The sequence below is a fragment of the Watersipora subatra genome, chromosome 7 (genome assembly GCF_963576615.1).
Source record: "Watersipora subatra chromosome 7, tzWatSuba1.1, whole genome shotgun sequence".
Lineage (NCBI taxonomy): Eukaryota > Metazoa > Bryozoa > Gymnolaemata > Cheilostomatida > Watersiporidae > Watersipora > Watersipora subatra.
In genome coordinates, this window is record NC_088714.1 from 25293583 (window position 1) to 25309007 (window position 15425).

Below are 15425 nucleotides of genomic sequence, written 5' to 3' on the forward strand. Positions count from 1 at the left end.
TTAGGAACGGTGCATAAACATGTGTTCTAGTTTTATTTAGCCCAACTTTATAGAGCAAGTTTGCTAGTAAACGATAGATTTATGATGCACTTACATGGATAGAGGCCCTTGTATCTACACTTGCCCTTGTTTTCTGCTTGCAGCGCTACACTCATGTTAGGTTTGGGAAGTTTCTCAAGAGCCTACAACATGAATGTACAAGTAAATGTGTTAACCAGGTCAAGAAAGCACGCGGTGCTTGAGGAACATGCTCAAGTACCGTAGTAAAACAATTCAAATAGTGACGGTGGAATAAAGGAATGTTTTATGTCTATAAGCATATTGAACCAAAAACGGAAACCTGCTGATCACTGTAAACTCCAAAAGAAAAAGTTTGTGACCTCTAAATATCTACCGATAAAAACCAGTCAAGTTTTATTTTAGTATTTTAAACAAAAGTCTTTTTAAAAGAGATTTGGGATTCGAGACACAAGATAAAGTGGAAGTGTTGAGAAAGACTGGTGTATTACAGAAGCAAGTTGTGTTAGTGATTGTCATGAAACAATAAAAACAATTCATTTCTTACATTGTATGTAATTTGACTGTCTCGCAATCAGCAAAAAATCTAAAAATAGATAAAAACACTTGAGTATCACATGAAATTTTGTAAGGCGGTTGCCTGTCAGCGTCAAGATTAAGGCACAATGCAAATGAAAGAGAAAGAAAGAGATAAAGAGTGATAGAGAGACATATATAGAGAGAGAGATAACGAAAGCGCATTATATAAGAAAATCCATACAACATAATGCATCAAGTTGGTCCAAATTCTCAAATTTGATTTGAATAACAAGAATCCCATAGTTAGCTTAAAAATATCGTTTCCTCTTTTGCCACACTTGAAAGGGAAAACTACTTATTCCTCTCTTGCTGCCTTAAGAAGCTTGCATATAAATTATACATACATTCCATAGTACATTTTCAGACATATATAATATTTCTTTCTTTCTTATATGTAAAACAGACCTTACTGTAAAAAACGAAACAAATTAGTTTAAATTGACACTGAATGCGTGAGCTCCTCCTAACGCAAAATTATCACAATCACGGAACTAAAACCAAGTGCAAGTTATAACAACGACGAGAAAAGTTGTTGATACCAACCAATGGTTGTACACAGTTACTGTACAATTATTAAATTAAAAAGTTTAGTTTTTTCATTTTGAAATGCCAAAGTGGTGAGCTTAAGAAAATGGATTAGGCTATTTACACGTATTTATTCTTTGTATATATGAAATTCCTAACGCGTAAACAATTTAAGAACATATTATTTACAATGTAGGTTGTCTACTGTATAGCAATATGTGCATTGTTGTAGCAACAAAATGTTTTTTGGGCTAACTTTGTGTTTTTTCATCAATATTAGAAATTATAACGAAAACAATCTAAGTCATTGTTTTTTATGCTCATGAAAAGCGTCTACAATATTGGCATATTTGTGTTGAACTTTTTAGCAGCAAACTATCGTTAGCCAATTAAAATCATGCAGTTACTATAACTTTGAAAGGAAAGATGCATCCCTTAAAGATTTTCTTATCATATTAAGCAATTAGTAGCCTAAATCTGATAACGAGTACTCATAAAATATATTAGTAATCATTGCTATGGAAACAGCACTGCTTGCAGATAATAAAATTGGTTAGCTTGCCTTTTTGAGAAAAAAAGCTGCAGTGAATATAGGTTTCAAATTCAAACTTGAACCTGTGAACTTATCTCTGCGCTACACTAATTTGCTCCACAAAACCGACAGCCTATGTGTCAGCGAATGCCTACCTCGTACTGCTGTCTGATGACTGAGATGTTGGTTTTGTTGTACCAGGCTAGTTTTCCAATGGGAATGGCCTCTGATTGACTTGCTTGAATGATGTCAGCATTACCGTACGGACTCTCATTCGCAACTGTCTCAACCTCATCAGCCGCTGTAAAAGGTAACAGCGAAGCTATTCATAACGTCATCATAGCAGAGGGTGTGATCCTCAAATGAGCCAGTAACTAGCATCTTTTGGAAAGAACCAATAAGCATTTGATAAACTAACATTTCAAGGAAGCTTTTTAACATTTTTGTAACAGATGTTTCTAAGTTTAGAAGTTCGAACTAAAATTAGACTTCTTCATCAAAGTAACTGACATTTAAAAATATGATCCTTCATGCAATTTTTGTGACAACTATATAAAAGACTAAAAAAAATAATCAAAAAATTCCAAAAAAGACAAAATCGACATTTTGTAATCATGTTGGAGTTGTTGACTTTTGTTGTCTGAGAGAACAGTTAGCAAGTCTAGACCACACCTACTAAACTTCAAATGGTTTCTAGCAATGTACCTAAAATTAGTAGAAGTAGAAACTTTGGTTGTGATAATATCCATGTAAGGGAAGAGCTATACCTGTGTCATCATTACTAGACTACATAGATCACCACATAAAAATGCTTTTTGCCAAAACTGGAGAACAGTTATACCTGCCACCTAAGTTAGTAACCAAACTTAAAAGTTTTTTTAAAGCTTCAGCTATATCCTGATTGAGTTATAGTTAAAACTATAATAACTCAATGGCTTATTGGCCATAGCCAGAAAATATACCTGATGGGTTATGCGCACGAGGTTTGATGGAAGGCTTTTTCACAGGAGGAGCTTCCTGCTCAATACTCACTGGGCCATTCGCCGTGAAGACAGCTGCATTTGATGACTTATTATTAGCAAGTGACTTTCTGCGGCTGTAAAGGAATGTTAATCATTGGATCGTCACTTCAAGTTACAGGCTATTTTATGCATAAGTTAACATAGTCTCTTTTACAAAAAAATTAATTCGTGTTAATAGTAATATTCTGTTGTTAATGGTAATACCTCGAGTTCCTGACACTCACAAGTAAATCACTACATTGTTTGTGTATTGAGAGGAATCCAAGGCGATGAAAAAAACTTTGCATGCCCACGATCTATAAAAATGCATGAGTCACTGATCTCCAAAGCACAAAATGAAGAAAGTATCAGTTTTGGTTCATCTTCCATGCTTCAAAATTGCATTTAGTCAAAATAATTGTCTGTTATAGACAAATAACTTTGTTCAGGCAAAGATAAAATTTTGATGACACTTTTAATAGTAAGTCAACTGTTAGAACATTTTCTTAAACATTTGTTAAGAAACTTATGAATAATTGGCTAGAGAAAAGCTGCAAAAGTTTGGTCACAGCAAAACAAATAAATGGACTGCCCTTTTGATCTATTCGTTTTTGTTTGCAAGTTTTCCTAGCATTCCTTATAGATAAGCTTACTCATTAGAGATAAGGTTAAATCCCTCAGGGAAACTGCATATGCGATTTCAACTGGGTTTTAAGCAGACAGTGCCAGATGACAGTCATGAAAGCTTTAATCTAATTGCGGAGCCATTTTATGCTCTTCAGGTCATAGCTAAAAAGTGACATAAAAAGAAATTATGTTTTAACACTTGCTCAATAAATTGTCCTTTCACTTAACTGTGTCAGAAAAAGAGATTTCAATAGCGTAAAGGGTGGCTAACGACAGCGTTACTTTTAGTATGACTGTCAGCAGATTACGCCTTTTGCTGCTAGTATAAGTTAGTTTTAATAATATTAGCTGGTTTATGCAAAGCTCTGCCTTTACTTCTTAGGTTCTGAGCTATCATATTCACCAGAGCGGAAAGCTTATAGCCTACTTGCCCTTTTCTGGAAGTGACAGGTAAATCTTAACATTTAATTGTCAAATAGACTGTTGCAGAGAAGTCTTATGAACAGCAAGCTTAATAAATACATTACACTCTGCTCTCTAACCAATACGCCCAATATTCTAGTTGTCACAGTTTAATGCTAAAGCTTTTTATTCATTAGCAATTGGTGCAAAAACAACACAAAGAGCATGAGTAAAAATAAGTTCACCTTTCTATTATTTATTGAATGAAAAATGCCTAATTGGTATTGTTTATGTACTTTCGAAATCCCTGCTGGTAGATGGTTCACAATGGAGTATGTGGTCCACGATTGGGTAAATGGTCAATGATTGCTTACACGTGAACAGTTTGACTTCAATCCTGTATTTCTCACAATTTTAGTAAATACAAGTTAATCTTTGCATTTATTAGGGCACACGATAGTGCATGATAACAAAAGTGGTTAAAGTTCATTAGCAGCAGATAGGCACATGCGTGACCACGCGCCAGCAAAGGTTGCAGCACAAGAATTTTTTTTATAAAGGTTTTAATAAAAAGTTACTTCAAGCAAATTCAGTGCTTTCTAAAATGGTTTATTTGATTTGTTTGTTTTCGATGAAACACTTTTTATGTCATCCACTTATTGCTGAAAAGTGCATGTAGATGACAACTCCAAATTTATGAATAAAACTAAACAAACAAAAGCTCACTGTTGAATCCATTTTTTGACATTTCATCGTAATTACCCCACTATGGTTCGTGAAGGAGAACTGTAGAGAACTCTGCCAAAATAAAATAGTAAACCGATGCCTTGCACTGACTCAGGTTGTTATACGGTCACCAATATATCTAACAAAACTTTTAAGGAGGACCGACGTTGTTAGTATTTTGAGATATATAATTTCAGATTTGCTCAGATATTTTTAGATATATAATCTTAAACAATATGTTAGCAGCTTGACAGGTTTAGCGTGTGCACTCACATTTTTGTTGACATAATTAGTATCAACATATTTATGACCTTATTAATTGTTGATGCCCAGATGATTGATATTACATTCTAAAACTGTGCTTTAACTTCCATTTTTTGATAATAAATCCTTTGATAAATTTTCAACATTTCAAACATAAATAGTTAACAAAGGTAGCTCCTTGCGATGCAAACAGACATTGGGCAAACGCAACCAGGCTGAACCTGTTGGTATTGCCTTTATGGAGTGTGCAAAACAGAGAAACAAGGAAATATATACTGTGGGCCTACAGAAGCTCTCCTCTGATCAAATACAACAAAAGTAAGTATTTAATATTTCAAAGGTAAGTATGTGAGAAACAACATGTACGCAAAAATAAACCAGTATTCTGCTTAGTAAAAGCATGAATTCCAATACGTTGCAATGCTTACCGAAACATAACTAGTATGACAACTCCTACAACCAGTAGAAGCACGACCACACTCGCAATAGAAGCTGCAATTATAATGGTTTGAGATGCTGGACTCGGTGTTGTAACATCTGCAACAAAAAATATTGTACTACTAACTTGTGTTTAAAAGCTTTAAAGTAAAAACATTTAATGGTTTTGAGTTGGAAACCTTTTAGGAAGCAACAGACAAATTGCTGCTTTTCCAAGTTATGGTTGTGGTACACCACTCAGTGTAAAAAGAAATGATAAACAGTCACACTGTATGCGTGTTGCTTGCTCTCAGAAGAATCTCATTCACTGTAAAGATCGTGTCAAGACCCTAACAAAGAGCGTGTATGTACTGCACTTATGCTTGTGACGAGAGTCCGTGGAATCCATAATCAAAACTATAACTTGTTGAAATTCATGAATAACAATACCTCTCTTGTAGCAGTTGACAGACCTTAATGCTACAAACTTGTTTAAAGTAAATGCTTATTAGCAAAATGTACAGCTTTCTTCTTTATACAAATAGTGAAATTGTGCCTTCCATAACTTTTCGACACAGCAAAATAAACAGGCTTGTTAATCAACCTCTAAAGAGCTTATGGACTAGTCCACAGTGCATCTACAGATAAGGCCCGTACTATATCGTGGCCAAGGCTGATTCTTTTCATGCAGATAACTGTAATACTTCCGAAGGAAAAGTCTCAACATTCTCTCTCTGTTTGGTCAGGTCACACAAAGACAGTACGATATCTCATTTTTACATTTGTACCAGTATCGAAAAGTACCAGTGTCGTCGTATTCAATGTTTCGGTGGATAACTTCTGGTGGAACAGTAAACTTTTTTAGTAACACAAGCACACGCATGCACGCCCACACATACACACACACACCCGCACCTACACGCACACGCACGCACGCACACACGCACACATCCACCCACACCCACACACACACGCATACACACACCCACACACACCCACACACGCCCACACAGATGTCACCCACGCGCCCACCCACCCCCACATACACACACACGCCCACACACGCACATCCACACACACTCACACCCACACCCACACACATGCAAACACGCACATACACCAACACCCCCTAAAAATATTTATAGCTATTACATGTATTATGGCTCATGAATACTTTCCTGTACCACCTGCAGCATGTAGTCTGTACTACCAAGGATATACAGTCCCCCAAGAATAGGCGACGGCTATCATATGGGCGGGGTTTAATGATCGTTTTCTGTTAGGATTGTGCTAACTTGAGTTTTGGATCTAACACAGTTCTCGCGGGGCGGTCGCGTTGCCTTGTTAGGTTTTGGAAAATACGACTCACTGTTATCGTGCCATTAGCTTATTTGGTGAGTAGGCCCCACGGTTCACAATAGCAAACCTTGAATTTCTACAATGTTAGGGTAACACCTACCTTAAAAGGTGGATCCATAGAAAATAAAACATTCAAATTATTTTCAAAACATTCAAATTATCTACTTTTGCTAATGTTGAAGTAGGTAGGTGTTGTAGTATATGCTTAAAGTTGAAAATAATTCACCCAAAATCACCTGAACAACGGCCTTTTTTTCCTAGTTTTTGATTATTATTTTGCCACCCCTGATATAAAATGACAAAGTCTTTCACCGTTGTCACATCATTTTACCTAGCCAATAAAATGGGACAGCAGGCAAAGCTGTGGAGTGTAGTTTTCATACTCAAAATCTAAATATAAAACCGAATTTGGGCTATTTTACGATTTCGACTACTAATATCGTGAATGCTTGTGAATGGTAACTGACTAATCATAACGATGACAATATGTGACAACATTTATAATGACAATATTTATTTGACAACAAAATGAAACCAACCGATCAGTATAACAACCACATTTGTTCATAATAAAATTAAATTTCATAGTAAATTTACGAGGGGCTTTATTCAGCATATTTGTTTGTTTGGGTACGTGTTTGGGTTCATCCCAACAGAGCTCGATCATTAAACCATAACGGTCACGAACAACTTTTATCATATTTGCTAGGTAAATCAGACATGCTGATTCCGATTTTGTAATCAAAATAAAGATTAGGCCACTAACTTTCAGAGTAATGAAGAACTTTTTATAGCGTTTTAATATCGGTCTCGAAAACAACACCGATTTAGAATAATAGAGATGGGTGTTTTAAAATCCATTAATATCTAAATTCAGCCTTAAAAATAATATCAGTCTTTTCTGAAAGGTAGATAAGCTATTTAGCATTGCATATTTAAAAAGCGCAATAACAACGCTAGCTCGTGATAAAACCGCGCGTTTTGAGCTCATTCTTCTCGGCGTCCAGCCCATTTAAACGTCATGTAACAAGCTGCGAGCAATTTTAAATAGTTTATATCCCTTCCATAAAAAAACTGAAACTATTTTACAGGCTGGATTTAGATAATAATGGGTTTTAAGACACCCATCTCTATTATTCTAAACCGGACTAAACATTCCCAACTTCTGTTTCTGAAAAAGCTAGGTTTCGTCACATATTTATGGGCGGAGCTTGTAATGCCGATTGTGTTGTTTTTGAAACGGATATTGAAACGCTTTCAAAAAGCCTAAATGACTTTGAAGGTTAGTGGACTAATCTTTATTTTGAGTACAAAATCGGAATCAGCGTGGCTGATTTACCTAGAAAATATGATAAAAGTTGTTCGTGACAGTTATTGTTTAAGCCCCACTAACACGATGCCCGTTGTCTATCTTTGTGGGGGCTGTATATCATTGGTACCACCTACAGCGATCTCACACAATTACCTGCAACCACACAGTCTGTTTTTAAAAATATAAAAATAGCCTTATCTTGTAGTAGGAATATTAGAGAATAAGTCATTGCACTTGAATCTTTGCATAAACAAGGTTTACCAAACCAAAAGTACTTAAATAAATCGCCAAACCAGATAATGCACTTATCCTTGCATATGGACACTCCTAAACTGGCTGACAACCGCAATGTATTTGAAATTGCAAATGCCAATATGGCGAGATTTTCTGATTTGAACTTGACTTTATTTAGCTGGTTAATGCCAATAAGAGCAATTCAGGCCATGTGGAAAAATAATAACACAAAAAATCAATAGTATTTGCAAGATACTATTGATTTTTCGCATTATTATTTCTTAAATTACTGAAAACAAACATCACCTTCTACTAGCGTAGTTGTAGTTGCTGTTAGTTCATCACTCTGAAGGTTACCATTTAAAGCTTTAAGTTTGCATGTGACATTAGTAGATGGTTTGTGGCCACACGAGGATGCTGATAAGCCATTAGCAGTAACCCAGTTCTCCTCTTCACCACAAGTAACCTGTATAACCACAAGTAACCTGTATAACCGCAAGTAACCTGTATAAAAAAGTCCAAGTGTGCAGGGCTGTAAGAGAAAGATTACAACTCCGGCGAACCAACAGCAGACAAACATTGGTTGCCTGTAGTTGAGAATAGGTAAAGGTAGTTTAATTGATGCAATTAGAGCATTTACCATAATAGCCTAACTAGGCGCATCAGGTAGATTAACAAGATAGAAATCGTGCAACAAGGTACACACCTGCAGTCAGAAACGTGGCTTAATAATTTGATAGTTTATGAGGGTAAGCCATGTTTAAAAGCAGGTCTTTGCTATAACTAACCATGTCTGATAAAATATAGATAAATTTAATATTAGGGGGTAAATACTTTGAAATTAAAATAACCCATAATTTTAAAGCAGCTGATGTCAAAAACATAAAAAATATTTATAACTGTTCTGCTTTTTGCACCTACACAAGTTAAAATATTATTTTTTACAATAGCCATAACTTTAAGTTGCAAAACGGTGACAGCAAGGTCAATAAGTTTAGTTATGCTTTTTAAATTAGCACATGTACTGCTTAGGAATGATGCTACAATGACTAGGCCAAACCTCACCAATTCATGCCAATAAAAGCAGGTTAAGTTAACTAAACCTACTTGATATTCTATGCGCGATTCTGGTCCTCCTATAAATTCAGGTTTGTCCCATGCGAGGTCTACGCATTCAGAAGTAGGAGAAAGTCGAATATTATTGCTGACACCAAATTGGGGCTCTGAAAAAACAAAAAAGTATGAGGAAATTTGCAATAGATCAATAACAAGCATGTCTGACAAATAGGATGCACGAAGAAGTTTCACTGCCCTAGATGTACTCAATTGTTGTGATAATATAAAGTAAGTTTATTAGGACAACTACAATTTGATATTTAATTTTCTTGGTACATGTACTTGCATTTCATTACAACAGCTAGACACTGGTCTAGCAGCAACAACAAGTATAGAAGTCAAGGCACAACTGTATTAATGTAAACCTTTGGCACAGCCATTGGCCCTTTGACTACATACACAATACACATCTATTGTGGATTGAAAAGCATGAATAAAGCTTTTCAATATGGTCAGACTTATATCAAAAGCAAATAACTTACAAAATTGTTTTGAATAATTGAAACATATTAATAAAAATTAGGTGAATTCTGAGTAAAATCTGAAAAAACTCAAAATTCGCATGCAGTTTGGCTTGAAAATCAAGAAAAAGATAAAAGGTTTGAAAATTTTAAATCATATTAAGTGCTACAGTTTTTAACACATCTAACTACAATAAAAGAATTTAAATATTATTTAAAAAGGCACAAGATTGAAACAAGTTGAATAAATTTAGCTAACAAAAGGTAGATTTTATTATTCATTCAAGTTACATACAAGCCCATTAAAATAATGGCTCTCTCAAAAGGATTTACTTAGAGTATTCAAGAATGAAGTGACATAGCCAACTTGTAGTAATATATATATTTCCAATTGAAATATTCATATTGTACAATATGACCTAATTATATTTATAGGTAAATAACCACACCGTCTTAACTTTTAAAAAACTAATTCTAACTGACAGCGTTTCAACAGCTTATATAACATTGAAAGCTACTTCATGAGCAAACATTTTTATACTAAAAGCATTCATTAAAGTTTGGCGCTGTTAGCTTAGAATGATATAGTTAACCACTTATAACATGTTCAGATGCTGACGAGATAACATGAATGAATTGAGAGCTCAATAAATTAGACACTGCAACAACATACTGAGTTTTGGAGATATCTCTTTGCTGTCTGATGAGGAACTCAGTCCTGCTTCATTCTCGGATGTAACAGTAAATGTAAATTCCTTATAACCATCTATTAGAAATGTAGCAGATCTATCAGTGATACTCTGAACTTGTACTTCTTTGCTAGAGTAAGTGTACGTTGCTAATCCACGACAGTTAGATGCAGACACCTGGAATCCATACAATAATAATGTCAGCCACCAAACCTTATTAATACTGACTGTTGGATTTTTAATTAAGATCTATTAAGGCATATCAGATCAGTTACTTTACACAGTAGTGAAAAACTGAACAGTATCACAATTTGCTTATGTCTTCATTCTCTCTTTGACCACAATATAGCAGGTCTGGTTTGTGCTACTAGTAGCAATTGACTACTGATAGTATGCAAGCTGCAGCTCAAAAGATTGATTGATATTTTCTATTTTGCTAAAACTAACTTAGCAAGGTGTGGTCACGGTGCTGCTTTTATATGCATGCTGGCTTATTTTTTTAGTAGAACAAAAAAAATGTTGCTAACTAAACTTTGGAATTTAGCATGTTAAAATCTTTTAGAAAAATGCGTAACTCAATGAGACATACAATGCAACTTTAGAATGAGTACATGCCAAACCTTTTCATTAATATATAGTGGTGCTCAATATATGTTTATCTTTTAGTAGAAAAGGACAATATAAAGTAAATTTTAACAATAATAAGTTTTTATTTTCAGGAACTACGCAAATCAAATTTTAATTTGCTTTAAAAAGTCTAAAACCTATATGTACAAGCAAACTGTTGACACAACCATTAATTGTAGGCAAAGTACCTACCTCCCAATTATAAGTGTAGTTCCACCTTTCTCTACCACTATCCATTATTGAGTTAACTGCGTAGTGAAACTCAGGTGGGGATGGGCCTAAAATAGAGTAAAGATCCTTTTAATATACTTTAAGCTAAAATATACACTTTATAATAGTAGTAATAATATCGATGAGAATTATATATACTATATATAATGCTCATTGATATTATTATAACATGTATATGTTATAATATGTAACACATTACGTATAATATGTAACATTATATATACACCTTTTATATGAAAAATATGTCTTAGTATTTATGTACCTGAGCATGCTGAAGTAGAGACCATGAATGTAGGGGAAATCCCTTCACATGGAATGGAACCTTCTAGAAGACAACTGACAGATATCTCATACTCTATACCAGGATCAAGCCCAGATAATGTTGTTGTTGTTCTTTCAGAGTTTGAATCATGAGTGATATCACCTGGTGATGTTATAATGTTACCATCATGTTTTGCTTTTACCTCGTACCTGTAATAGATGATTTACTTTTACTTCATGCTTAAAATGGGTGATATGAAGAATAAACAAGTTCGGTACAACAAAAGTCAACATATTAACATAAATGATTTGTCAATACCATGTTTTTTGTAATATTTTATTTTGTAGCTAAGCCAAATATTGCATGCAGCCAAAAACTTGTGTCAGTCTTAAAAATTAAAAAAAAGCTTAAACAGAAGCAAAGTTTTGTGTGAAATTTTCAAGCAAATCTTAAGTGTTTGCAAATTGAAAGATCTTAAACTGTCTGCACCAAGTATTTAAAATTACTGTGGTAAAGACTTTGCACAAAAGATGCACCAATCTGTATGCCTTCAGAAAAATTTGCCTGCAAATTTTTCTGAAAATGTACAATATAAAACTTCAACATTTATTATCTACTAAATGACTTGAAAAAGATGAGAAATGGTTTATCTTTTGAAGAGATCACATATTAAAATCATATAACAGAAGCACTAGTTAAAAAGAAAATCTTTTCTTACAAAAGCTTGCAAAAATATATCTTACAAAACCATTACAAAAAGGCTTTTAAAAATCACACAAAGATATTATCTAAATCGATTATGGATCAATATAATTTACCCAGAGTGGTGCTAGCAACAAAGCAGAACAACAATGTACATTACAAGGACATGGCTATGCTTTAAAGCTCGACTGGTTCCCTCAATAGTATGTTACGAAACACATAATTAAATATTTTTTTGTTATGTTTGAAAAAGAATCATTATGTGATGCCCATAAAAAAATAAAAAACATTTTAAAGCTACCAATAAAAGCAGCAAACATTTGTGTTAGCTTTTGAAAAGCATTCAGTTGAAATGCTGATGATGTAGTTATCATGTTTACATGGCTTTGGCTTGCTTAGCTCTCAAGGTTGTAAAATTTAAGTTGAAAATAGCTATTGTAACGCCCTGAGGATAAAGTGACTAGTTGGACTAGAGTGATAACAAAGGCTAACTTTATTATACAAAATTTTACTGTATTCTAGGAGTTGCAACAAGCATTTTTAAGGCTACATTAAAAACTCAGTCATTTGATTTGATTAGCTCAGGCATATGATTTTTATTTTTTTAATTAGAAAGTTCAACCCACTCTGTGCATACTTTAATAAGAACCATCTTGTATTATCTAATTCAGACATGTCCAAAGTCTGACCCGCGGACCAAATGCCGCTCGGGGTCAATTTTCATTCGGTCCACAGCCTCTGTCATAAAATCAATAACGTCTGGCCCGCCTGTAGAATTAACCGGCCGATTTTCCAACATTATGTAGGATGTGTCAAAGACTCAAAACCCCTAACAGCCGGAATTCTGGCATTCACACGGCTTTGTTTACAAAAGCAGTTTCTAAGTAACAGCGTAAACCAATCAGATTAATTCTTGCACAAGATGTTTGACCAGAAATGTCTCATCCATTTGTAAAAGTTTTCAAATATCTTTACTTCCTTCGATTTAATAACAAATTTTATTAGAACGGTAACGCGAAAAAATTGATACGACTCATTTGTTGGTAGGTCATAAATGATTGTGATGCAAATAAACAATTTTATGGTACTAACTATAATTTTCCAATATATTTTGAGTCATGAAATGATGATGAACATGTGGTCAATAGATATGATGCTACTGTAAATGTTTTCACAAGTTTTTTAAAATCGTACAAACTCTTATAGTTTTGGCCCGAATAATGGTGACGCGCTGTTTGATGACATTTGATGTTGGTTGCTCGACCTTTTCACTAATTTCTTACAAAATATCATTGTATTATGAGCATGTTTAGTTATATGTAATAAGAGTTTAAAAACTTTGGATTGTTGGACAGATTGATTAGGGTTACTGACACACACTGAGAAAAATGACCAAGGTTCAAAAGGTTAATAAACTGGGCAGAAGCGCTGTTACCTGTGAGTTAAACATTTAAAAATCGAATCAACATTTATAGTTACTGTCATATTTTAAATGAACTCTACACTTGTTCATATTTTTCTGTAAGGGCTTAAAATTCTATAAATAGTAAACTGCCATGGTGAAATGTTTTTTATGTTTCAAATGTAATTTGTACCCAAGAGTACAATTACTTCTGTTCAACTGCTACAAAAAAGTTAGTGTTATAAAAGTGAAGTCAAGTGATGTTTCAAACGAACCAAAACACATGCTCAAGATGGCTGAAATTAAAATAAAAAAGCAAATAAGTAACACAGATTGGCTCGGTAAAATTTATTTCAATTAGTTGCTGTTATATGTAAAAAATGTCCATCAAGGTTGGCCCCCTAAATTTTTAACACACTTAATCTGGCCCCCTCTGCAAAAAGTTTGAACACCTCTGATCTAATTGGTAAGAAAGGTTTAAGCTGCTCTATGCCTGTGATTTTCTTTGATGCGCTGTCTTACTAATTCATAGCAATCATTTGCATAGCACAACAAAATTTTAAACTTGCTAAACAAGGAAATGATTTAAAAACTCACTTAGTTGGTGGATCAAAACCCACCATTAACTGGTTCCAAGGAACAAAAGAGATCGTGACACTGGTGTATGTTGAGCTTTCTTTTCTTCCTGCAACCTTTTCTGTAAGCTGGGCAGCCTCTGGAAATATGATGAAGCGATCTGTTATTTAAGAACAAAAAAGTAAGATGCAACCTACAAATATTAAGTTTTCCCTCAGCGTAGATGTCACTAGATTTTCATTTATTCTGTTGCACATTTTGAAATTTTGTTAATCTATACAGTTTCAGAAATAACTAAGCTATGAATAATAACCCGGCAGTTATCATAAAAACAATCTGTTACACGAGCTATCACAAATGGTGACAAACCAGGAAATTTCTATGATTAATATTGTATACAATAAGTGGTAGGCCAGCCAATGTTTATGGCTGATAAAACAGTGAAATAGGCTGTGCAAAAAGTTCATGACAAAAAATTGGAGCAAAGATTTATTAGTTTAAATGAGGAAATGTTATTCCTTAATTCAATCATATCAACCTGATAGGTGGCTGTTATGTTAGCAAACCAAGATGCATGTATAGGATGTCTTAAGTTTCTAAAAATGATGCATGCTTCCTTGAACAGCTAAATATAATTTAATAACAGGTTTAACATGAAATAAGCAAATATAAATTAAAAACCCTTTAAAAATGATCCATTTTAATTAATAATAAATTTTTTCCTAATTATCTCCATTTTCTACAGCAATGATTCAATGATCTTTACCAGTATACAATAAACAGCAATAAAGAACTGTGTGAATACTATTAAATAAAACGTTGATCATTATTGTAAGTATAAAGATTATAAATAAAAGTAAATAAACTGTTGATGCGTATTCAAGCTTCATCAACTGTTATTTACACATGTAAGTAGTTTGTGACTTACCATGTCCAAAGATGTCAACCTCTCTCAGTTCAACTCTATCACCACTAGTAGACAGGATACTGAATAATCTAGTGAGAGGAGTATGATTAGAACTGCACTTTTTCTTAAAACTGTCTCCTTGTGCTGAATTGTTTTGGTAGCATGTTTCCCATACACTGCTAGAGTCAGTACTCGGTGCAGTATTGGTATCGACCTTGCTTGTCAGCAAGTAGAGACCACTCAAGCGATCAGCTGTGAAAGTATTTAAAATAAGACTCAGAATGCTGTTTATTGCCCAAATAGTTTCACCTAGTAAACAACTTTATTTATTTTACTAAAATTTTCACTATTTGAGCCAAAATTTTGTAACTTATACAAGTTTGATATTTTGTTTTTTATGTCTTACACTGGGAAAGAGCAACAGGAGAAAAATAGACAAATTAATTCATCAATCAA

General features: G+C 33.9%; 1 protein-coding gene across 1 annotated transcript in view; it reads right to left on the reverse strand.

The window, feature by feature from the left end:
- LOC137399516 (receptor-type tyrosine-protein phosphatase epsilon-like) overlaps positions 1-15425 on the reverse strand; it is a 47088-nt gene that overhangs the window by 31319 nt on the left and 344 nt on the right. Inside the window, exons 2-12 of the mRNA XM_068085664.1 lie at positions 14991-15221; positions 14084-14201; positions 11383-11591; positions 11082-11167; positions 10247-10439; positions 9104-9219; positions 8303-8462; positions 5103-5211; positions 2617-2750; positions 1810-1955; positions 95-182 (exon numbers count right to left, since the gene is read on the reverse strand). Coding sequence (XP_067941765.1) covers positions 95-182; positions 1810-1955; positions 2617-2750; positions 5103-5211; positions 8303-8462; positions 9104-9219; positions 10247-10439; positions 11082-11167; positions 11383-11591; positions 14084-14201; positions 14991-15221 — 1590 coding nt within the window. The remainder of the gene's footprint in view (positions 1-94; positions 183-1809; positions 1956-2616; positions 2751-5102; positions 5212-8302; positions 8463-9103; positions 9220-10246; positions 10440-11081; positions 11168-11382; positions 11592-14083; positions 14202-14990; positions 15222-15425) is intronic.